Source organism: Lipophrys pholis (genome assembly GCF_963383615.2).
Source record: "Lipophrys pholis genome assembly, chromosome: 15".
NCBI lineage: Eukaryota > Metazoa > Chordata > Actinopteri > Blenniiformes > Blenniidae > Lipophrys > Lipophrys pholis.
Window position 1 is genome coordinate 22,064,619 of NC_137642.1, and position 26,135 is coordinate 22,090,753.

The 26,135-nt window shown below is 42.5% G+C and overlaps 1 protein-coding gene across 2 annotated transcripts; it reads right to left on the reverse strand.

Moving 5' to 3' along the window:
• Positions 1-18,223: 18,223 nt before the first annotated feature.
• On the reverse strand, positions 18,224-25,176 carry cdc42ep3 (CDC42 effector protein (Rho GTPase binding) 3). Of its 2 annotated transcripts, XM_080481423.1 has the most exons (3): positions 24,406-24,706; positions 23,894-24,019; positions 18,224-20,103 (listed from the first exon to the last, which is right to left on the reverse strand). In XM_080481423.1, exon 3 carries the CDS (start codon positions 19,875-19,877, stop codon positions 18,792-18,794), a length of 1,086 nt encoding a protein of 361 aa, XP_080337549.1. In that variant the 5' UTR covers positions 19,878-20,103; positions 23,894-24,019; positions 24,406-24,706; the 3' UTR covers positions 18,224-18,791. The 2 variants fall into 2 exon arrangements, with proteins under 2 accessions (XP_080337549.1, XP_080337548.1); XM_080481422.1 differs by lacking the exon at positions 23,894-24,019 and having other exon boundaries at positions 24,406-25,176.
• Positions 25,177-26,135: the final 959 nt, after the last annotated feature.

The window sequence follows — 26,135 nt, forward strand, 5'->3', positions numbered from 1 at the left end:
CGGCGATGTGGTTTCAGTCATATGGCGACCGTATTGTGACTGCTCCCCTCTCTAAGTTGTTAAACTCTTCTAATAAGGTTTATGTAATTTAGAAAAGCCGCCTTGGATCGGATCATTTTAGGGCTTTAATGGATCAGTTAGCATGCGAGGATTAAGCGGCAGGAATATTCCCCGGTAATATTTGGTATCAGTGCCGGCTTGGGGGCCTCCAGCACCGGCTGCGAGCCATTATGAGACGACGTTGAATGAGAACAATTAAACTATGGCCGCTATTTATTTATTTGTTATTTGGAGGCATCGGTAGTGAAAACTATTCTGTGTTGGAATGATCATTGAACAAACTGCATGTCGCTGCAGCGGCAGCAAAGATGTAACTATTGTACTGTTTTAGTGTTTAATGTTTTTCCTTTCTTCTGTAAATCATTTCTAAGTCTGTGGATATTCTATTTATAAAATAACTTTCCTCTTTATTTGTATTCAGCACTTACTTGAGCTGTTGGACGGTGTAAACAAACTCTTTCATATTATCTTAACTAACCGTAACCCTATTCGATAAAGTTGCTGAGCTTTTTCACCGGGATCAACATGGTTGACTTTTTGAAATGACGCTCAGGAGGAAATACTAACTTTCAAACTGCTTTTATGCACATTTTGTGTGCAGCTCTTACTCTGCTGTTAACGTATCCAACCATTTAGGACCTGCTGCAGGGAGTTCCCTGAAACGTCCCTCTTGCCCAGGGGGAAGCTCCCAGTTTGACTTTTCTCTTTTTTTCCACACCGAAGTGGGACTTTTCCAACTCCCCAGTGACTCATGTTGCAGGAAAAAACACATCGGGAACATTGCCTCAAGGTTACGTTTTAATGTAGCGCAAGAAAACTGCCTGTGATGTTCAGACAAACTGAGTTTTTGCTCTAATGACTCCACTAATCACTGAAATGTAAATGTTCCAGATTAATTGGTCATTAAAATGGCTTGATAATAGTCAAAGGAAGTAACTTTGCCTTCAAATGAAGAAAAACCCTTGAGAAAACACTTCAAATTGACTCCTCAGCTCACCTAAAGTGCTGCTTTAATGTAGCTTTGAATTGAATGCATAATTGAATAAATAATGCAGATTAATTAACATCTTAATCTTCAAACCAAACCTTGTTCATAGCCCACCTCATACCCGTGAGCAACAGAGAGGTCACAAAATCTCATAGAATGCACAGGATTCTTATATTTTTGTGATTACAACTAATTTGTGTCCAGATTAGGCTCATAAACAACTTTATGGCAGATTGAGATGGAAACAGGTTCTTCTATCTCAACACCACACAGACGGCTCCAGACAGGCCATAAAACCCTCCGATGCAAATATACACATTAACTTCATGTTTGCAGTTGCAGACAAAGTTCATAGTCCTCTCTTGGTCCGTTGTCAGTTTAAGAGGATAATGTGATGTCAGGGTGCCACCCAGTGGTTCCCCACATTACAAAAGCACTGAAGGCACATTGTTCTGTCGATCTCTGTTTACTTTGGGCCTTTAAAAGACAATTTCTCACCACAGTCGTGGTTCAGCTCAACCCCACGGCAAAGACCAAACGCTTTTAATGAGATTCTGTCCCAAATAAGAAATCAAAACTTTTTGGGAACAGACAGTGTTTTTGTTCCATTCTTGTGAATCCAGGATGAACTTTTACTGAGTGTTTTTGTGGGAGAGGCTCCCAGAAAGAGAGGAGCCGACTCTCAGCACGCCGGGCAGCGTTACACCACATTAAAGTCGCCGCGCTGCAAACATCCGATTATAAACTCAATCTGTGTTTCACTTCTTTATCAACAGCTGCACAGAATAGGTGGAGAGTTATTGGAATGCACCTTGGCTCTTGAAACTGATTGTATTGGTGGAACATTCTGCTGATCTGCGGCCTGCAGACACCAGATCAAAGCTTCCACACTGAAACGTCCTGCTCGCGTCTTTCATTCTGATTTATTGCAGCAGTCAAATGTGTTTTTGTTCTCACGCTAGCTCATCTTGTCTGACACTCACACATTACTTGTCTGACATCTTTGCTTTATTTTCTTGCTGTACAAAATCTGATTTTAATTAATGAAGTAGTAAATTTACCTCTGATCAATGGCTTTGATTAGTTCTCCGTTACACAGACAGACGCCATCTGGACATTGAGTTTGTGGATCAAATGTATTTGTGTCCCAGTGCTGTTTTGTTATGGACACACAAAATGTCTGTTGTTGGTGATCAAGACCATAGATTTGACTCGAATAGTGTCCAGCCTGTCCTCAATGACTTTTCTTCATGAAAGAGTTACAGCTTGTTGCCGTCTCGTTCCAATCAATATGTTTAAGAAAATCTACCATTGCCTAATAGGTGACTTATAAAGAAGCAACATGGTCCTGCGTGTCTGTAAGTCTTCACTTGACCTCATCCCAATGTCAACATCCCCGTTGTCCTACATCTGATGTCCTCCTTTTTGTTCATGTCGTGATGACTTCAACCACTTGAAGGCAAGTCGTTTTTCTGAGTCTGAAGCATAATTATGCCCCTGCTCAGAAAACACCACAAACAGCTGCAATTTAATTATTATCTGAGCTGAATCACTATCTATCTATCTATCTATCTATCTATCTATCTATCTATCTATCTATCTATCTATCTATCTATCTATCTATCTATCTATCTATCTATCTATCTATCTATCTATCTATCTATCTATCTATCTATCTATCTATCTATCTATCTATCTATCTATCTATCTATCTATCTATCTATCTATCTCTTTCTTTGCAGGGGAAAATCTGTTCTTTTTGTGTGTTATTATTGAAAATAAATCCATATTTATTCCCTGATTGGCTCAGCAGGACAGAATGAGGGTGAAATAACCAAGAAGATTCTACATTTTGCTTGGCAATCAGACAGAGTTTTTTTTGTTGTTGTTGTTTTTTAACTTCTTATATTTTATATAAGCATTGGATAAGAGGGAAGATAATGCCGTGTTGAAGCCTTTACATTAATCTATTAATCTTGTATTACAGAGGTATTACAGAGCATATCAGAGGGTCGGGGATGAGGAGCTGTTTAGCTGCATGATTGGTTTTCTTTTCATTTTCAAGTGAAAGTATGCAAGCGTTTACATTTTGAGTGAGATAATAAAACTGTAACAATTACGACAGTAAGAAAGTTGACCAGGGATCCATCCATCGTCTATATCCCTTCATCCTACAAAATATGCTTCTGAACGTGATCCCAGCTCACGCAAACACTCAATTTTTGAGACTCCAATTAACATCAATATCATATTTTTTGGGCCGTTTGAAGAAACCAGAAAGACGATGCAAAGTCCACACAGAAAGTTTGATCTGGAACTCGAGCCACAGACACTACTGTGCAGCCAAAGTTTAGCTCATATCAAAAGCATCAAACACATAAACTGGAAGAGTTTTTATTGCCTCCCCACAGCTGTAAGAATAATATATCATAAAGTGAAACAACCGTGTCCAGAATTCACCCAAAACTTTGTACTCAGCATGAGACAACGTATTGTGGGGTAATCACCGAGATCATCCTCCCACACTTTAAAAACTATTTTTCTATTGATAAAGCTAAGACAGAGCTGTGATGTGTCCTCGTTGTTTCTGTATATACGACTAACTGAACAGGTTAAAATCACTCAGACATCCGTCCTTGGTGAGTTTTTTTTCCACTAAACCACTGATTTATTTCTCTTTCCTTGGCTGCGCGTGTGTGTCACGGCCAACTGCGCTCGCCGACGCCACGGCCTCCAGCCGCCGGGCCTGAATAGAGAGACTGGGAGGGCCATGTGACATGTTCAGTGACCGTTTCTGACGAGGCGCTAATGATCGACTGGCACGCAAGCAGGTCGTTAGCCAGCCGGACGAATTAGCAGGTTGCATGCAAAGGACTTGGGATCAGGCCAGACCACAAAATAGCTGAGTCATTTTCATTCTTCCTCTCCCTGCCCTGGGAGGGAAGTGCGAATGCAGATAATCTCATTAGTAAAACATAACTTTTGTAAAAGAGCTTTGCGGTAACCCTTGGCTTCATTGGAGCCCCCCCCCCCCCCCCCCTCCCGCTAAACACACACACACACACACACACACACACACACACAAAACTATTAGTTTTGTCATCCCGCTGAGAAGATCTTATCCACCTGCTCTGTGGAGTTTTATCTTGGTGCTTTGTGAGTTTTACCTTGAGTGTAAAGGTCCCGGGATAACCTCTGACCTGACCCCCAGAATGAAGGATGGAAGCTGCACGACCCCGGAGGTGCTGCACTCGGCTTCACATCTCAGACCTGTGAGGTTCAAACACAAAAATGCTGATCTGCACTGTCATCTGAATCTTTTATTCGACGAAACTTTTTTCTTTTTAGTCACAACAGTTTGACAAGCCAGTGATACTGAGTTCTGACAGAGCAATCAAAGAAAACAGATTCGTGCAGAGCAAGTTTTTTAACAAGCATTGCACGGATTAATCTCAGTAAATGACTGAGGTTTGGGCCCCCGGGCAACACCGAGGGCACCTTCAGCCCTAATTGTGCTTGACATTCATAAGTGAGGAATGTTCTGGTGAAGTGCTGAGGGCAGGGCGGCTGGGTGGTCTGTACATTGGCTTCATGCCAACTGTACAAAATCCTATTAGAGGACTCGAAGGTATGATGGTTAAAACAAGGAGATTTTGGTAAATTGTGTCTGTCTTTAATGATTGTCGTGCAGGATTGTGGAGGCGTCAAAAGCGCCACACCAGCAGAGGGCGCTGCTCGTTTACTGGAATCACTGTGAAGCTCTGCAGGCTGCATTTTGAACAATCAGAGGTAATGTGTGTTTCTTTTTCAACTTTCTAGGAATGCATCCATATTTAAGTTATGATTTACATGAGGAGAAACCGAAACGGCAAGATTTCAAAGTAAAACTGCTCATAGTTTTGCACACAGATATGCAGGCAACTATGTATGCAGCATCAGAGTGATAAATAAATAATTATCAGAAAAAGTCACATCTCAGTTCAAAAAGTATTAGCAAGCTGGTTTTCTAGAGTTGTAATCAATGCTGATCTACAGAAGAAGAAAAATCCATCTTTGAAAATTTAAAGGAATAGACGTTTCTAGCCCATAAATACTTCAACAATTATTTCTTGGATTGGATTATGCAAATCTGAAATGTCCTTACTTATTCCAACCAAGTTAATTAATTGGATTTTTATCCATTTCGTTTCCAGAACTATTGATGTGCCCAAATCCGTGTCTCCTCCCAAAATCTAGACTGACTTCAGAATATATCACACAAAGAAAACTCCTTTTTACTTTCATCAGTACATTTCATGCATCACTGTGAAACTGTTAAATGTCATGTCAGTGACAGGAAGAACTAAAAATTAAAACCACAAAACATTGATGACGGAGCAGATTCAGAGCAATAAGACATCTACTATCAGTTAAAGGTAGTTAACATACACATTTTAATATTGCAATTGAAAAGGCTGTAGTTTATTACTTTAGATTGAGTAAAGAAATTAGATGGATACATTTTTCCAAGACACCTTCCCACCTTGCAGAGAAGAATATGGTATCTTAAGTAGAAGTGGAAATACCTTGATTTTGAATCGATCGGGAGAAAACTTGTATTACTAATGTACAATCTATAAAAAAAGAAAGTGCAGGATTCTATTTAACTTGTTGATATTGTTGCTCATATTCCTCTTTCCTCACCACTTAAAAAGTAATATACTCTACCTCAAATAATGATAATAAAGCTGTAGAGAAATCTAACAAGGTTGACAAGCCGAGCAGCTTCAGTCAGATCAGTCTTGTAAAACCACGTTGTACCACAAGAGGGTGCAGTGAGTCACTCAACCGCTCATCCTGCCTTCGGTTCAAGAGTAGAAGAAGTAACAGTGAAGATTCAGATAGAGGAAAAAAAGAAAGACTGTGAGGGGCTTTGAGGTATTCCACTTATAGCCAACTGCTGAAACCTTCACTCACTACTGCCACCCAACATTTATATTAAATACTGCACCTTTAAGTTATTTGCAACACCTCAACAAAACACATACACACGACACAAATAATGTGCCATAAATTCATGAAACTCAAAGTTGAACAACATCGTCACAAAACAGACTGCACATACTGTAAGTAGTTCTATAGTCTTATTTCATATAAAGAGAATTCAGAAAATTAACTCCAGCGGTTCTATTTTCTAAAACATGCCACGTGTCATACAGAAATCAGCCTAACATGTTGTTCAGTATTGCAGTGGGAGATTTTTTTTTGTTCTACTGGAATTACCAGCACGCATCCCGGCTCCTGTGTTCGTCCCCTTTATGTGATTAGTTTGCCAATAATTCATCAATATTACAAACTCAAAAACTTCAGGTCTCAAAAATTTGTTTCCTTCTCCTCGAAGGTCTGCAAGTCTGACCCCAGAGATCCATCTTCAGTTTGGAATATTCCTTAAGAAAAATGGAGTTCCCCCTGACAGCCGGTGAAATGCCATCTTTGCCTCCGGGAGACCTTGTGGATGGTATTTGTCCATTTCACCAGCAGAAGACCTGCAATACCCTGGGAAAGGTCAGTTATGCAAGAGCCGGTGTTAGTGATTAATGAGGGTGCTGTACGGCAATGTCACAGAGGTAACGTCATGAGCAAGGAACACCAGGGGTGTTTTATGAATAGTCCACATTTTTGATCTTTGGATGGTCACTTCCAGGAGATGAAAAGATCCCACTGGCCCAAGGCCTGCATGGCAGCTCTAAGTTGTGTGTAAGCTTGACCGTAATTGTCTTTTCGTATTGACCATGTGAAGGACTGCTGAGACGTCCAGTCTTTTGACTATTATCAGGTGTTATAGGCACTTTTCTCTCATAAAACTAAGTTACATTATATGAGATTAGGAGTTAAATGGGTGCATACGTCTAATTTCATGAATTAAAAATGGAACAGAAGGAAACCTCCTGTTTAAAACAGGCTCAAAGTTACAATGTCAAAATGAGCAATGTGAGCGATAAGTGATACTTTCTGGGTTTACGTACTTCATGCCTGCCTCTCTGACCCACTCTTTAGTACTTTTGGAAATTGGAGGGGTTAAGCTCTGGCAGGATAGTATTTCATTGGTGAGCACTGCAGCCACTAGTGGAACTACAGGGGAAAAAAACATAGATTTCAGTGTTTCTCATTACTGAATAAACAGACATCATTTTCAAGATGTTGGCATGTAAATGTGAAAGATTTCTGAAATAAAAAAGGCAAAAACTATGAATTTTCACAGTGATTTGTCTCTCAGTGTGTAGCTTTGGTCATGGTGGATGAATTGAAAGATGGATGGATGAATTGATGGATTAACTCAATAGCTTAAAAAAAAACCATTTAATTTGTTGATTGTAGTAGTCATGTGAACAAACCCTTCTTCACTAAAATACATCATATTATTGAATAGATATGCGATATATATACGAAAACTTGCACCACATACATATCTTATAATCACTGTATCTGCAACTTTTCCCATAACTGAACATCTTCCCAACATGCAGTGAGACTCCTACAGAGGGCGCTGACAACACCCAAACGTGGTGTGTTCAGGTTCTCACCAGAGTTTCTGTTTTTCTTTCGTCACTGTGAAGGGCTGATTTGAATCACTGCCCCACGGAGAGAGGGAGAGATATAAAGCTGTGTTTCCTATATAAAGAACTGCTTGTAGAAAATGTGACACACATTGAGTTATCGAGTCACCCTTTGAGAAAAGATTCAGACATTGACTCTCATTGTATTGTCCCACCCTTTTTTTTTTTTAACTCCTGATGCATACTGGGAGTCTGTCCAAGACATTTTGAAAGTTGACTGGGGTTATGTGGGGAGCCAGTCATCACACATGATTGACAATCCAGTGAAAGAGGCTGAAGCATAAGCTGTTATATTGCTTTGCTCCCCGTGGTGTCAGATGGAGATGAAATGCATTTCGCAGACGGAGCGTGGTGTGTTTCAGGTGGAAGCACAATGCGGCTCTTGAGAGGAGGACAGAGGTCGCAGCACCGCGGTCATCAGCACTCATTCATAGCGCGGTCTCTTTTTCGGGTTTAGACATCCCTCCCTGCCCACTGCATGTTGTTCTACTTTAGAGACCCAGCTGTAATTTAACTGTGCAAACCTGAAGTGTAAAAGCTCCTCCAAACAAAGCATAAAACGAATGGCCACCAGCTGCCGCTGCTTTTTTAGGGTCGAAGGAGAGGAACCTGCTTGGAAACTTTTTGCAGATGTGATCGCATGACCGGCCGGTGACAACTTATAAAAAGAGTCTCTGGGGCACCCGTGAGCCCCCGGTGGGGGAGAGAGAGAGATAGACGGGCCAGCCTCGCTTGGGGATAAGGAGAAACAGAGTGGGGTCTTACCTTAAAAGGCAGAATTTGGAGAACTGCAGGCCAAACTGACCTGAACCTGCACGCTCTGTGGTTTCACACACTCCATTTCTACAACCATGTAACTCCCCTCATATTAAATGCTTGATGTAAGAACTATATCTGAAATATATAAAAGAATTTCCGAAATATTCCCTGAACTGCCCGACAGTCTTGGACGGCTCAGCGGTGAATCCTTCTTCTTGAGGAAATAAGACATTCAGGAATTCAGCAGAACAAGAGACAGTAAACAGGAGGCCAACTTTTTAAGGCCAAGTCCATTTTCTGGCAACGCAGTGGATTTGCTTTTAGAGAAATTGTGAGCTTTACAGCAGTCCTCAGAGAGGTCAAAGCACCATGTTGACCTGAATGTAATATCCTATAAATCCAAAGTCTGCTCGCAGTCGAAGCACCTGAAGGACGTAAATTTCATAGCAACCATTCAACATTTTAGAAAATTCAGTCTTTATGTTTTTGGCTGGACTAAAACAGAGCAGGAGTCGGTCCACTAAATGTGAATGTCCTAAGAAAATGGATGAGATATTCAGGGAAACGTCAGCCCATTGTTTGATGACAGACGAGTGAAGTCCTTGCTGGTTTGCTGATCCTCAGCCTGTGGGGAATCTGGTGAGGAGATTTTCATTTCAGTGGGATAATATTTGAATTTGATAGACAGGTAAGACATATAATCTTTTATCTGGTTCTCAAGCAAGAGCAGAGACTCAAAGTTAACTTTACTCAAAACCCCAGAAGAAGACACATATCACTTTTGTCATTTTTTAATTAATCATATTCCGACACTACATTAGCTGCATTTACAGTTTCACTCTTTTCGAATACTTTTTCTAAGTGAGAGATCAGGCTGCTGTATTTACACGAACACTGAATAAAGTAGATTAGATTGATGTGCTGGTTCATTTGCTTGAAGAATAGCATTTGATTCTGTTAATGGATCGATCCCAAAATACTTTGCACTATGATCCCACAACAGATTTACCTACAAGCCAGTTTCAAAGTATTATTTACGAATCAAGTTTAATGCTGCTGCAACACCAAAGAAACAGTCTCCTTGATCAGGCTTTTTTTTTTTTTGACATAGCAGTCGTTTTCTCCTGCGTCCACCAGTTTTGCTTTACTGTTCCAATCTTCTTCTTTTTTTTTTTTTAAACACTTTGCATTAGATGTAATGTGATGAATTACATGACATGTGCACAAAGCTCCTGCAGAGCAAAGCAATCCAACGTGACATTTACATGAACTCCAATCGGATCATAAACAGGGTTACACTATTGCCTTTGATCCAATTGTAATCTCCACTGCCTGCTGGGGATGGCGACACGTTTACCACTTCATCAGTCTGAATACCGACACAGTGTCATGTATTTTTCTCTAAACTATTTTCGTTGCGTCCAAGACGTTGCTGGGCCATTTCATCAGGTGGGTGAGGAGGTCTGGCGTTGCAATGCAAAGCTGATTCACCAAACACTTGAATATAGAGAGGAAATCATCATTAAACACTTGTAAATGATTCGACTAGAACAAACCCAGCGTCATTATTAATAAAACATCCATCACCAGAAAAATATATTTAAATCTGATAAACAACTTCTAAATTATTATTAGCAGTGCCATGAGGGCCCCTGGTAAACATCCGTAGGCCAACTCAGTGACCCGGCCTGATTGTCGGATCCCAGAAGGAGACACACAGCAGCCCAGTCATCGAGCCGACAGACACTGCTGACCAGCCACAAAACAGGATGGTCAGTGATGTCACCCCACTTCTATAAGGGCTATAGGGGGAAATTCCCCCAAGACCCTGCCCCATCCACACCCTTCCCTCTTCCCTCTGCATGGCATTAAAGGAATTCTCACAGCGCCGTCTGGAGGAAATGCATCAAAGAGCAAACATATAAATACCTCCCCGGGGCGAATATAGACTCCAGAGGAGAGCCCCAGAATGGACAGTTGCTGCCCTGGGTTAAGGGCATGCCATTTAAAAAGAAACACAATATCGGCACGGGTGATCTTAGAAAGACGTGCATGATCGCTGTCTTTGGTTTTCCTCGTGCTCCCATACAAGGAGAGCTGAGAAACGTGGAGCAAAACACTTTGCAGCCTCAGCTCAGTCTTTTCATGCTGGAAGCAAATGTGAATAATAAAAACAATTAAAAAATCTGAATTAAATCACAGTCTGCCTGTGGTGCTACTGTGATTTACACATGTTGAAATTGTGAGCATGTACTTTGTCCTCAGTCTGATCAGTCAGAGCGCTCTCGCAGTATTTCTCATTAAGCCGACAAGAACAAAGTTAATATCAGTGCCTGCAGCTCAACCTCATACAGTAGTAAATATTATGTAGTGTCCAAGAGAAAGACTTGTACAATATATCTCCTGATAACATTATAGACAAAGAAGTAAGTTTGTTTAAATATATATGTTAGAGAGTCAAAAGTATGACAGTGTCACAATACCTCAAAGGAATTAAACGTTGAACATCAAGTCGAATGTTGAGTTTTATAATAAGACGATAGTGGCTCTGACTTCAAACCATTTCAACATTTTTGTTTTACCTTTCATTGACATTTGATCAGTTTTTAGCTCATATCATTTGATTATTAAAATGATTCGATTGTTATCGTCTGAGCTGTGTTGTATTGGAAGAAGTCGACTACAGTTTAAAGAGAGATGGGTGGTGTGATTTTGGAGGCTGTTACTTCACCAGCAGTTCTCACAACACAAGTCAAATAAATAGGTGCAAAGGCAGTTAAGTGATGTGACTCGAAAACAGTCTGGAACTGACCGGTGAAGTTAAACATGTATTTTGTTTCTATAATCTGAACTAAAAAGAAGAGGCCATGACTACATGGTGATCCTTGAGTGCTTTCAGGAAAAGTCACACGTTTTGAAAAAAAATGTTTTTTTCATCATCATTACTTTATAACAGAAAATTGGATTTAATGACAAAACATATTACTTTTTTGAAAATGACACATTTTCGCAGGACTCTTCTGAGGGTAAATATTTTATTTCAGAGTTGATATAACTATATATTGAAATACACGGAAGAAAAACATGGCGTTTTGCTCGGTTTCACACTTTCCAAAGGATATAAATTTATTTAGATTGTATATGTTAGTGTTTACATATACTGACATTGAAATATTGTAAAACTAAAACAAAGTGAGTCCATAAAAGTGACTTTAACAACACCTAAGATGTCATAAAGAGCATCCAAACACACCACCTCATACAATTAAAGCAATTGTTATTCAAATAGAAAACACAGGAAATCTAAAGTGGAAGCCGAATGCAGGGGACATGAGCAGGAAACCACAGAACGACATGGACCAATAGCCACAGTGAACAGGCAAGGCTTGATGAAACACACCAGACAACGATCAGAGGAGGACATGAGGGCGGAGCATAAATACACTGACGACTAGTAGGGCGAGTTACACCAGACATCAGGAAACATCAGGAAATACGAGACGTGAAGACAAGGCAAGGCACAAAACCAACTAAACTATGGTGCAAGGGTGAAAACAGTCCATTTAAAGGCGTGAAGGAACTGTCCAACATTTCAAATAGAAGCATCATTTTTGCATTTTTATTTCAGAAAAGTTTCACGTTTACAATACAACATTTTTTAAACGATGTCCGCTTACACGAAAACAGCATAAAAGCTTGAAAACTATGTAATTAGCCTGCCAGGCCATGAGTTGGTGCTGTTGGTTATTTTTTGTGATGAAACCACACGTGTGTGTAGATTACGAGAGTACACAGACATTCACATCGAGAGACGACCAAGTTGGATTGTTATTACTTGTGACTCAATTATAAAACTACCAAGTCCCAGTAGAGTATGGACTGGGAGCCATGATACGCTGGAAGCCGCCATTGTTGTTATTGTACTTGCGGATGTGTAGAAGAACTCTATTATGGCCGTTGTGCACATGTTGAGCAGAGTTTCAGAAAAGTTGCATTTACAGTGGCTCTGAGCGCTGCTTTCTGGGTGTCATGTAAACAGACACCCAGAATGCAGTGAGAGTTCCTCATTTTCACTTAGAAATGTAAACAAGGCCTCAGACTGCTGCTGGATCACCATATAGCAAACACATTGAAAGATCCGCTGTCTAAAGTACTGAAGATAAATTTACCTGTGAAAATCCAGTGCAAATACAATAAACCAGAAAATGTGTCACCAACACTTAAATCACCCTCAGAGTACCTGTAAATGTCCAGGCTCACCATAAAAAGGTAGAAGGTGGTGTTAGATTTATATAAGGACAAAGAACAACAGCCAGTTTTAATCATTCTACCTCCTCCATATTTGGTGAGTTTTATTGTTTGTTTGTTGTTTTACTTTATTGAAGCCAAACCAAGTGAGAGGGACAAATAAAATCCGTTATATCTCACCATCTTGACTAAAAACAATAAAGTGACTGATTCTTTTTAGAAGTCAGTAGCCATGAAGGCAGGAAACCACAAGTTTAAACTTTTACTCTGCTGGTTGTAAATATTTTTTTCTATTATACACCTCATCTGACAAGTATCCAATTCTGTCAACCAACTGTGATGGAGCAGAGTCGAATTCCACCCCTGAAATGTGTTGGAAATAGAAATTTAGCGTCAAACGAAAACAGAAGAGGTAAAGGGTCTGCTCCTAGTCTCAACATTGTGTCTTCAAATGACTTGTAATCTGATTTGATCCCTTTGATTCACCTCCAAAAGCAACACCCTATTTTACTACAAAGTTCTTCATACAGAGTGAATATGTCCTCAAATAACTACCCGTACTAGTTATTAAGTTACTTAAATAAGCAAATTAAATTGATGCTACTCGTGCAGATTAAATTAAAATCAATGGCCAGTTTCTCCTCTGCAGTCTAAAACATGTCTTTTTTTGTGCAAATCTAATTTGAACAACTTGGGAGTACCACCCCACCCTTATTCAGGAACAGCTGAATAGTCCTCAGTGAAATGGAACAAAGAAAGAAAAAACAAAATACAGTAAGATCAAGTGTGGACGAGCTCAGCTCTTGTTTTGCTCAGGACTTGCGTGGCACCTTGATTAGCTGGGCCTGGGTTTTGTCACTGTGGTGCCTCGAGGAGACGACCCCCCCCCCCCCCCCCCCCCCCCCCCCCCGTCCCCCCGTCCCCCCGCCTCTCCACCACTGCCCTCCTTTTGGCTCGTCCCTCACGTGCTGAAGATACTAACTAACCTCGCTATGGTTACTGTCAGCCAAACAACAGTCAACAGCGCAGCGAACCTGAGGCATCCTCCTCCTGACAGACACAAACTCTCGGCGAGCTCCGTCGTATCTGCACTGCATCAGGCTCAGGCTCGTATCGTTTACCCCTGAGAATAAGCGCTCTCTCTCTCACTCCCGTTGTTGTCTTTTGAAAAGGAGCTGCAGCTCTGCGCTGCTAAATCAGCAGAACAGTTGATTCTGAGCTCTGAGCTCAGCATCCCAAAGTAAATGTTCCCAAGAAACGTCTGCAGCAGAGGCCTCGCACTATCATGGTCACGGCATTCAGGTTCTGGAACATGTACAGTTTGTATCAACAATCGAGGCTATCTCTCTGGAAAGAAAAATAAATATTTAATAATCATAGTTCTGGGAGAAGCTGTGCTCATATCGCACATATTTCCTCCTGCCTGGATTATTGGCTGGATGGGAAGCGATGTGTCTGTTTGGTCTCATTTAGTGCTTGAGGACGTTCACAGTAGGTGGAAGACAAGGGAGCTTTATGCTCCCACTCACGTCTCCGCTGTCTCTATGTACAGCTGGCGAGAAGGGAAACATCTTATTAAAATTTCCCCTCTCATCCGCCTCTAGTCAGGCTATGGGGGGGGGGCTCCTACACCGACACCTCTGTGCGAAAGACAGTGTACGCTTTATGCGGCTCTGCTGTGGAGGTAGGGTGGAAAATTTATGCTGGGTTTTGGGCTGTGCTTTCTTTGGCACCGCTGGCCTCTGAGCCAAAGCTTTTTCGTCTGTGAACTGACAGGTTCACCTTAACCCAAGGAACTCACGAGCCAGATCCCCGGGATCGTGTGCTCCTCCTGAACGATTTACCTCAGAGCATAACGGCAGAGGGAGCAGCCTTTGTGTTGCTGTATTTGATAGTTTACCTTATGAGATATGTTTGTATTTTGTATTTGTCAAAATGCTACTTTTTAACACCCTCACTCTGATTTTTGAAGCTTTTACGTGTCTTCAGAAAGATTGTAGACAGCCGGGTGACCCGCATTAACACTCTTATCACATTCTCCTGTGTTTAAACAAGTGAAATAAACTTATGCAACAACTCTCCTGATTCATAGTGAGCTTGTTGTCTCGATATCACGGTGCTGTATATCAGTTGTTCCCAACCTTTGTCTTGAAGGACACAATTTTTACCATTGTTTCATTTTCTCTGACGATAAACTCTTTGGGTTTACACACAGTCTTGGGATGGTTTGGTGGACTGGTGCCTCTTCAGTTTATTCTTCCTTCGGCGGCATTTTCTTCTGCTGCAGCTGACTTTGCAAGCCTACCCTCGTGTACGTTAAATAGTATTTTTAAAAATATTTTTAAGTAAATGATACACTTTTACTGTAAATCATTAAAGGCAGTAGTTTTGTGACATAAATTGGATGCTGACTCACCTATTTTTAAAACGAAGTTGTTATTCACCTTGGCTCTGTTGGTCATTATTTCAGATGTAAGGTTAGGTTTCATCGCACATTCCCCCCTGTCCATATGTCACAGTGTCCTTGAGCAAGACACCGAACCCTCAATTGGTGCCAATGGATGGATTGACCACCTTGAAACTCCACACAGAAAAGCCCAACTGCTTTACCTGAATTTTAAAATATATTTATTTAATATTTTTTTGTTTAGTTTACAGTGAAGATTTTTTTGTTTTGTTTTTTAGATTAAATAAATCTAAAGCAGTAAAAATGATTCAGCAGATGGGTACAAGTTGGACCACAGTGGCACAGCCCCCACCCACATCTCCATCAGCAAACAACCCTGACTATGTTCAAATCTGGTTGTTCAAAAAAAAAAAAAAACTCAGAAGTTGAATCAGGTTTAAAAATAATCCCAGAAGAGCCACTGTCAGGGGGTGGTGGTCTGATTGAAGCTTTGCACCCTATGAGCCCTGAAATTGTGTGTGTGTTCTTTTCACCTTCCTACAAAACCGCAACTTTGAAGTCAAGGAGGCAGATTTTCAGCAATTAGCCTTGTCCTCTGTGTTTGCCTAGGCAGCAGCTGGTTGGGAAATTACAAGGCAGCAGGTAGTGGAAACTCCCATGTTGCCTCCCTCCCTCTGGTTACGTAACCGATTTGTTACTTCAAAGTAACACAACTTTAGGTTGACAAAATACATCTATGCAAACCTTTATAATACAAAAGCAATTTTTACATTGATCATATCTCGCAAGACTTTTAACCAAAGCAATAAAAAGTCAAACTGAGCCACAGCTCGGTAGCAAAACAAGTGGAATATTGTTTCTTGTGTGTGGGTGTTCCACAATGAGCTGCCTGATCGCATTGCTTGCTTGGCATCTCTGCGGCATTAACATGGAATATGGTAGGAGGTTAGAATCAAGGTTTCTTTAGGTCAAACTTCCACTTTGGCCCAGTGGCTAATGAGAAACAGTCTACTGGCCCATTTTCCACCTTTTCTCTCTGGTTTCTTCTCCTCTGCTCTCAGGATCCCCTGAGAACTAAAGCCAGAAACAAGACAAGAGACTTAAGAACTCTTAACAAGTTTTGCAGTTTGGATACCGACGATGTGATTTTCCATCTCTGGAATAATAAAAGGTCAACTTCAGTATAACCTTTACAAATTGAAGGGAAAAAAACTGATTTGTCTCAAAAACAGAAGACACATTTCTCAGTTCTGTATATCACGCTGTGAACTCACATTAGTGAACAATGTTCAATGTGCCGAGTATTTAGTTTGGATTATGTAAAACACTGGTATTTCCTGGTGTCAAAAAGCATTGGGATCTACAGAGAAATATTAGTAATGTCTTACACAATGCAATACATTGCTGTGGTTATTTTTTGCAAATCAAAGGGAGTTTGCTCAGAGTTCATGAATGACAAATGAAGGCCATCATCAGATCAGTGATAAAGTATGAGCAGGGTAATTATCGCCATTTAAAAAGTATTTTACTATTCATGATTCAACTCTGATTCTGTTAATCCAGTTAGGTTAGTTTAATGGGGAATCGGTCACATCTTTTTTAACATCTGGTTTCATGGCGGCTTCAGCTGTCTCAGTCGGGCTGGTCATGGTTGTGGTTTTGGACATTCTGTGTTATTCTGAGGGCTTTAGAGAGGTCGGTCACACCGGCCTGCCCCATGACAGTAATGCAGTTGACCTGAGATAATTATTTGCATATGAAATTAGTTACCCAACATAAGCAGAGTTGGAGCGATTTTGTCTAAACAAGCGTGACTCCGTGACACATGGGTTAAGCTTGCCCGAGGCCTCTGTTGGGTCTTGTTATGACTTATCCTTCATGTCTGCGTTGGAAGGCCCGTGGGGACAGGGGATCTGGCTTTGTGGTGGGGAGGGGGACTGCTTTAGGGTGGCTGAGTTCAAGAGGGCTGCATATGTGGATAATCACTGTTCTTACAAGCTGTTGCTTCAGCACTGCTGGGTCAACACATCTTTTTTTGGAACCGGACAGAAAGCACAGAACAAAGTTTGCGTGTAGGCTGTAAGCTTGTGTCTTACAGCCTCATCCCTCTACACATTCTCGCTGATGGATAGCGTAGCTTCAGTCCAGAGCCCTTCTTCCTCGCTCGAAACAGCTGATTTATGTCTGGCCCTGGACACTTGCGCTCAATGGCTGGAATGTGAGGAATTTCAAAGACCCCTCCTCTACTTGTCCCGTCCACACGCAAACAAATGGAGCAGGCGCCTGGTTGGGCAGATGAAGACCCACCGATGCTCCCACAGCAGGGCAGGGAGGCAGAATGTAAGGAATGTCAAAGGCAAGAAAATAAATCCACTTTGTCTCTTGCTCTCTGTCAATCTGTTCCTCTCTCTGGGTTGTTTTTTTTTTTTTTTTTGCATCTGCATTTTAAGTTTCTTGTAAACAGTGTTGAAGTGATTTTACACCAGTGGAAAATTGTTTCATCATTAAATACATATTACTTGGAGCATTCTTAAGATCTCATATAATCCATGGATGCATCATTTCCATTTATAAAACTCTGTATGGTGTCTTCATTCCACTCTCATAATAACGAAGGACATACACAAGACCTTTCTTTAATGCACCTATGATCCTTTTCATTGATTTGTGAAACTATTATTTATACATCCTCAGCATGAGCATAATCTCTCGACACCCATGTGATCCCTGGCGCCCCAACAAAGACGTCTTAGACCCCAGGAGGGGAACTGCTGATCTCAACCATTCAACAAAACAAGGAAATGTTGGAGCAACAGGAAGGGTCCTCTACTTACGCAGTTGCACTTGACTGCCACATTCTTGTGAATTCCTCCAACAGTAGACTGTTCTTATTGGCGTCGTGTCTCCCATGTGAGCAAAAGTTACAGCACAGCATGATACAAGCGTGCTCAAGAGGCAAATCAAATTTGCCAGTTATACAAATGAATAAAGCGAGAATGTAACGCACATAGTATAATTGTCTTCATGCGAGTTTTTCACACGCTTCGCCGCATTGCTCATGAGTTCTGTCACATAACTGTTCTGGGACTCAACTCAGAGTCCTGGTTTGAGTCCGTGCTCACTGCAAAAAAACTAAACGATGAATAGATAAATAAAAGGCAGAGTAGGAAAAAAGAAATGCATTTATTTGTGTTACATTCAAAAACTTAAATATGCATAGTGTTCTCTTGTTTGAAATCTTGCAAGTGAATTGTGACAACAGTGCTTCAATAAACACGCTTATAGTCATACAATGAAAGAGAGTCCGATGAAGAATGTGTAAAAAAGAAACCTAAAAAACAACAAAACCCAAGAAAACCAGAGCCTCAGTTATCTTGTTTTTACTGGTGGAAGTTAACATAAGAACACCTATCTATCATGTAGCATTTTTATAGTAATTGAAACTCAAAGGCACATCGCTGTGTTTTAGCTTTCACTCAAACGCACATGCATCTTAAACACGCTGCTGGCATGGCAAACAAAAGAAAGAAGTCAAAGATGAATAAACACTCCATAGAAGCTAATATAGTTAAATGTTTTGACAATAAAAACATAAGCAGCTCTTTCTATCGCAGCTGATTTTCATCTCAATGATATATCCAGACACCATCTTGATTGCTTTGAGAGTCTTTCTCTCCCCTTATGGCCATATTATAATAATTCCCTTTCTCCTCTTGGGGTCCCCCAATGCAGCTCAAGGCCTGCTCTTCGCTGCGGGTTTATCCATTATGTTGAGCACGTCATCCAAGATGGATGGGCCAAGATCGAGTTCGAGGGAGAGGAAGGACCCTGTGATCTGGGCGAGGGAATCATGCGACGTGCTCTTTTCTTTGGAAAACTCAAACTCAAAATCACAGATGCGGCCCTCCTCCACGCCGCTGTCTCTGTCCACCCACTCCCCATTGCACTTGGAAAGCTCCTGCTTAAAGCCCAGTGAAATTTCATTGTTAAAGTGTCCATATCCATTGCAGTTAGAGTTGCCATTGAGGCTCCCGCTGCCATTGCAGATCTTTCCCTGGAAGTCCCCTTTAAAGCTGTCGAAGCTGTCGCTGCTGGTGGTGCTGTTCAGGCTTCCATTTGCTTTGTAGGTGCTTTTGCTGCGACCGTTGATGTAATAGGAGGATGGCTTGTCAAATCTGCTCTCGCTTTTGTTTAATTTGTTGGCTTTGGCCACGGCCTTCGACGCCTTGGAATTGGGTTTGTCTGTGTTTTCCAGCAAGTCCAGTAGGACATCTGGTTTTGACTGTATATCTGCAGGAGAAGGAGACGTGGACTCGCTGCTGAAGACGTCCATGGTGCGCAACAGAGCATCCATCTGCAGGATCTCTACCTCCTCTATGCTGTCAGGCTTTATGACAGTTGTGGGGCCCATGATATCCTCCAGTGGCTCTGGTGGCATGGTTAACACAGAGGAAGAGATTAACGGAAGGGTGAGGGCCTGGCAGCCGCCGATAGTTGGGAGGGAAATTGCGTTCTTGAGTACTGGAGAGGGAGTTTCAGAGAAGGAAGCATCACCTGTACTGTTTGCTCGCAGAAACTCGCCCTGCACGGCATACTGAGGATGAACATCTACTTTTCCTGGAAGAAGCTCATACTTCCCCTGAAGGAAGGACATGTCACCAAAGGCATCTCTCTCTCCTCCCCTGCCAATGTGGATGGTGTGACGAAAGTCCCCCAGTGGTGGACTGATCATATCGGGGGACAAGATATCCCTCAGGCGACATTTCTTCCCCTTCTTACTGTTGTTGGGTTTCAGATATATGGGTGCTTTGGCTGGCATGGCTGCTTCTTGCGGAGGAGATCTCAGTTATTTGGGGTGAAACGGTTGGAAATGCTTTGTCAGACGTGGATGTTACAGTGCCCCAGGGAAGGAGCTCAAATTACATTCTCAGAGACATGCAACTCATGAAGGACTCCAAAAATAATCGCAGCATTGATCCAGAAAAGGCTTTCGGAGTGGGGCCGTTGATGTCCGGTGATTGAGAAAGGTCAAATGGGCACTTTTCCTGCAATCAGAGACAAATACAGAAGAGATCAGCATTTATTCAAAACACCAACTCAGCAGTGATAAACTTCTGTCATCTCTGTCTGTCATTTAAAAAAAAGAAAACACTGCAGCTTTGTCATTATTAAAAATAAATCTGGCAATGCACACAAATCCCAGAAATAAACTCATGGAAAAAAAAAAAACTCTTTCTCATCCTCCTTTTGCATCTGGCAAGCTCAGAAGCCAGAACACTAGAGAATGAAGCTTGCTTCTGAGGGCTTTTTCACTGCCCTATTCACATTTCTACACATGAGCCTCCTTTGGCCTCTATAACTCTGGATGTGCTAATGTGGAACAGCTGGACTGCAGATTGGGAGAGGAGAAGCAAAGGGGGGACTTTAGGAGGATCAGAGTGATGCAGCCTGTTTTAGCAACGAGCTACTGGTCAGACAGGCTCAGAGATAGAAAGACATGGGCCAGATTGGGAGAAAGAGGGAAGGAGAGGGGGGGCCTTAACGGGGTTTAGAGAGGGATTGTACGAGCGAGATAGAGCAAGGGATTTTGGGGAAAGTGGATCTTAAGAAAGAAGGTGGTGCAGATTGTGATTTGATTTGGCTTTGATGAGTCGAGGTTCAGGTGCAGCTTTGATCAGCGTTGAGATGCCGGCAGGGCTGCACAATGTATAGGGAGAAGTAAATATTATGAAGGGATGTGATAAAAAGGTGCCTGATTCAATTCTGCTTTCTATACATTTTTCCATTACAAAGCCAACTGAGAATGTCACCGTGCTGGCAGCCAGCTTCACATATAGCACGTTCTGTTAAAAAGGGTGAGAGCCATTTGAAATGACTTAGCAACAGAGTTAAAGGGGGGGGGTGTTTGTGTGTGTGTATGTGTGTGTGTGTATGTGTGTGTGAGTGTGCATGTGTCCACATGCACGTGCGGAATGGAGGGGCGAGCAGCAGTAAGAAGAGAGCTTGCCCATTTATAGACATATTTACTTATGGGAGATCTGTCAGCAGTGACCGTCTGACAGAGCGCGCCACTGAACCAAAGTGTCTGGGCGGTCAAGTCCACCCGAAAAAAGAGAAAGGGTTTCATTGGGAAAACATCCACATTCCTGCTGCAACCGTACAGACTCACAGAGGCACACTGCATTGGCCTTATCAGAGACGCTTAAGCAGACTATGTTTATTCAACAGGCACATTAGTGTGGAGCCAGAGAGACTCTCCACTTGATGCATAGTTGAAGCCATAAACCAGTTTGAGGGCTAAAACCATAATAAAAGGTAACATAGGCTGCATTTTCAGCTCATTAGAAAATAATCAACAAAAAGTGAAGATATGTTATGGCACATCTCAAAGCAACAACTGCTAAATTTAGCAAAGCTAAGTCAGTGCACAATTGTAATACCACTGTGGGCCACAAGTTGGTGTAGTGAGTCACAATGGCGTTCAGTCTGTATTCAGTAAAATAACAAAAGAAGTAATATGTTTGAAAACAGGACAGACCAAACCACTAAAATCAAACTGGATGTTGTAGTGACTCTGGATTACAAAACACACAAATCTTACATGTTGTGCTTTCATACCATAGCAAGTCAAAATTGTCTCACTTGCAGGGATACCACTGCAACACAAATAAACCTGTCAGCCAACAAGCACAATGGAGCTATATTTAGGGATGACAAATACTGGGGGGATGCAGAACATGTGTGAGTGTGTTGAACGACAATGCTGCTCTCCAAGGGTACTTGTCTGTATGAAAGCGGGTGTGTGAGTGAGTGTTTGTGCGAGGTGACTGAGATCGCAGATTTGAATGCACACCATGTGTGAGGTGAGTAAGAAGAGGGTTTGCTTGCTAATCATGAAGCAGTGAAGGGAGTGCGGGTGAGAACCACAGCAGAGTATGTTAGAAAGTTTTTTTTTTGCATTTGTCTTCATCACAGTTGATTTTCTTTTTCTTTTTCGGAGCATTTCTTTTCCCTATTGCCGGCACTCCTCAGTCCTTTCTGACCTTGACAGCCGATGCTCACTGCAGTGGGGAAACAGGCTTGAATACGAAATGAATCAAGCCAAGAGCTGCTTCTTCTGTGGGCTCAGTGTCGAGCAGTCTTTCTTTTTTGTGTTGCTATTCTTGAGAATAGAAGGCCAGAGTTGTAACGGATGGCTCCAAGAATTTCTCTGGAGCATTGATTATTGGTCCAATCTGATGAAATTGGCCCAATAATCAGTGCTTTTGGACCCCCCACCCCCCTCCTGTGGCATGGAAAACACTCAGCTCATGCATTACAATGGATGATAATGTTGGATGGAATCAATAACATGGGCCGACATTTTTCCCTGCAGCAGCGCAATCGAACTCTTGCAGCCCTCTAAGGAGACATCTGCTGTGCATCCTACCCAAGGTCAACATTTGTGGCCCATGAGAAGTCAGCTGGTACGGTGAAAGCTTGAAGTTTTGACCTTCACGTCAGCCATCCAGCTGGAGCTTGGCTTGGTTTTTGTGGCAAACATGAATGGAATTCCAGAGGCCACCGGCCAAGTTCGAAGGGTAACAATATCCTCATGTCAGGCTTTCAAGTCTCTACTGATTCCATGTTGTGTATGACAGTTAATTTAATGAAGGGCTGGGTGAATGAGTATTGATTGGAAAGTATGAGGATCTTTTGAGTCGCAGCAATGTTTATTTAGCTTATGTTGGCTCATAGGGACATTCATCAATTACTACAGCTCAGTATATCCCAGGATGGACCCCCAGAGCCTGCTGACCCAATGAATCCTCTTGTTTCTCTGCAGGCTGTTAATAGTCAAGCAGGTGTATTTGAGCATACCTCATAGCCAAGGCAAGCTCCAATAAGAAGAAGCCTAACAAGCATTGAGAGGTCCCAGCCCAGTGCAGACTGCGATCTTCGGTTTCACTTACACCTCAGGGGAAGTGGGGATCTGATGGCACCATCCTCTCAAAATTGCCTGCACTGAGCAGCCAACCAGTCATAATGGGAGCTGCAGGGTAAAAAAACCACTGTGTCATCGGGTCAGCGACGGCTATCAGTCTGGGCATGAAGCAGTCTGGAGCCGCTCCAGCCTCTTTTAAAGTGGAGCTTTGCCTCATTGGTCCATTGCTGCCCGGAGGGTTAGATACCAACAAGAGGAGAGCAGAGGGACCGAGGTGATGAAAGTTTGAGGGTGGGAGCAGATAAATATGGGGTTGGTATCTGGTAATTAAACTAATGGCCCGTGATCCGTCTGGGTATTTCTGGACACCTCAAAGTCACGTGTGATAAAAGTGGGTCAGAATCTCCTGAGAGGGAGTGAAATCCTCTGGTAGCCTAAATAGATGCCACAGTTCGATGACGCTGTACAGTTCGACTGCTGCAAAGCTCGATGAGCAGCTGTTCAAAATATGAACTTTATATGACTTCCTGCCTCTTTTAAAATGGAAACCGTGCATCCCCCAAAATATTCCTCTCGTGATGGGATTACTGAGGAGACATTTCACATCAGTGCTGTTGAAAAATAGCAGGCTATTCTGAACTTGTGCTGTCGTCGTGGTCAGTGTAACATCATCAGGATGTGGGCGACAAAAGCCAATCTCCCCTATTGTCTCTACGCAACTTCTACAGAGTTTAATATCCACAAATAAGCCTCTGACATCTCATCACGGCCTTGACTTCTTTGAATCACAAAAAGACCCTTATTCAGGGATGTCATAAAAAGCAAACCACAGAGGGTAATGGTAGCCTTACAGAATAGATTGAGCTGTTTGCTACATAAAAAGAACCTCAATTATAGGCAAAAGGCATTACTTTCGAGGGGCCTGGTGGTGGTTCTGGGATCGGGGTGAATAGCAGGGTGGAGTATTTTGTTCTGTCTTTCTCTCTTGCTTCCCTTGTGCCACCCCGCAAGCATTGCCGGCACTTGCCAAAGTTATCCTTGGCAGAGTTGAGCAGGAGCAGGAAGCCGAATCAAAGGGTAAGAAACATGAAGAAAATATCAACACGCGCCGGCAAAACAAAAAGTTCTTCACAAAAATCGGCTTCAATTGAGAAAAAAAGACTCAATCACAGCTCTGCATTTCAAAAAGAATAAGCCCCAAACATGCAGCCTGGACTAAAAATGACTCCCGAGGAAAAGCTGGGAGAATATCATGTTTCTCAGCTCGTGTCGGAGAGCCAGACCGCTTAACTTACCATGCATGCATTCACTGTTTCTAATCATGCAGTGTCTCATTCTAAGACTGATGAAAAGACCTGTGCAGTTAAATGACCTGGATATCTCTTGCATCATTATCATCGAGCATGTTCACGGTCTGACTCACCTCGGATGGGAGAGATCGGGATTCTTCCCAGGTAGTCACTGGTGTCCTCCTGAATGCTGCAGCCTCCGGATTGATGTGTCTGTATAATTGTGTGTGCTCAGTGGTTGCTGTGTTGCTCCTGTGGCTTGTTGACACTGCCCTGCCTCCTGTCTCAGCCTCGGGGCACAGCACTTCTGTCGATTGGGACGTCTGCCGGACAGCTGTTTTGGAATTGCTCTCCGGCTCCTATTCCCCTCTGAAGCAAGCCAGTCTCCTCCTACGCCTCCCCCTGCTTCTCTCTCTCTCTGTCTCTCTGTCTCTCTCTCTCTCTCTGTCTCTCGCTCTCTCTCTCTCTCTCTCTCTCTCTCTCTCTCTCTCTCTCTCTCTCTCTCTCTCTCTCTCGCTCTCTCGCTCTCTCAGCACCTGTGCGTGCCTGTCCTCTCTCTTACTAAGAGCTTGGATTTTTTTAAGCAGCACCGTGGTGTTTGAGGATCCTCCTCACTTCCTGCACATTTAAGGAGCTGCAGCGTAGAGCTTAAAAATTTTCGCTGCGCAGAGAGATGCAGATGCCTCCCGGGATGTGTGGTTGTCTCTCTTTTCTCTAAAACAATCCCTCAATAAATATACTGCATGTGTCTTATCCCTCTCCTGCTCTGCTGCACCCTGTCCACATCTGATAGAAAGCTATTCTGTAAATGCAGCTGGCCGACGCTAAACTGGACTCACCCCTGTCTGTCGCTCTGTCGGTCTTCGGAGCCTCTGTTCTCCTAGCCTCTTCCTCCTCATCTGTGTATCCCACATGCACACACACTCAAAAAGTGAGCCTCTGCAGATTCCCTTCTGTGTGAATCATGTTGCAAGTGGTTATTTTTGAAAGCTGCAGCCAGGCTGAGGCGACACAGTGCGAATGGGCCAATCACTGCAGAATACTGCAGTACTGCAGCACGTGCAGGGGGGGACATTAGTCAGGCTAATAGACAGCACATGGCTAGTTTCAGCCAAAACAGACTTCCTCACTGATTCAGCATAATTATTTCCGACAGGGACAAGAGACAGTGTGTCCAAATGTTTTAACCTGATGCCATAAAGTCAAGAACACGACGCCTGTAATTGCATCATTACTTTTTTTTTAGATGTTTGTCTCGTATCAAAAATACAATCCCCTTGATAGCTGGTGCAGCCTTGCTCAAGGAGAGGTGTGTGACTTATCTTTAAATAAAACCAACTAAAGTACATGTAGGGGGATGGGTGAAGTAACTTAATCAATGTATGTGTCTGTGAGGAAAAGAGCTGAATGCATGTCTTGAGTCATGAGCTGTAATGGTATTCGCATTGTAATCCTCAGTCCAAAGCACCACATCCGTCCGCAAACATCCACCCACCATCTACTCCCCAATAATTTTGGCCAATGCAGCTTATTTTCCATCACCTGCTTTCTCTCCACTGTTGTATTTTACACGACTTTTGCACCTCTGTAATAACCAGAAATATGTAATCCTTAAAAAGACTGAAACACTGAACTATGAAGTGAATGCAGGGCTGTGTCTGTTTGTGAGCAGCTTACAGTTGGAAAAGACACCCTCTATTTATCGTACTGCAGGCGTTATTTAGCGCCACTTAAACAGCAGTTGTGAATGAAGCCCTTTTAACGCGGCTCTGTCGTTTTGCCCTCAGGGTGAAGTCATCGCGGCATCCATGTGGCCGGCACATGATCTGTAAGGGGAACACAGGAACCCTGTCTTCTCATTTTG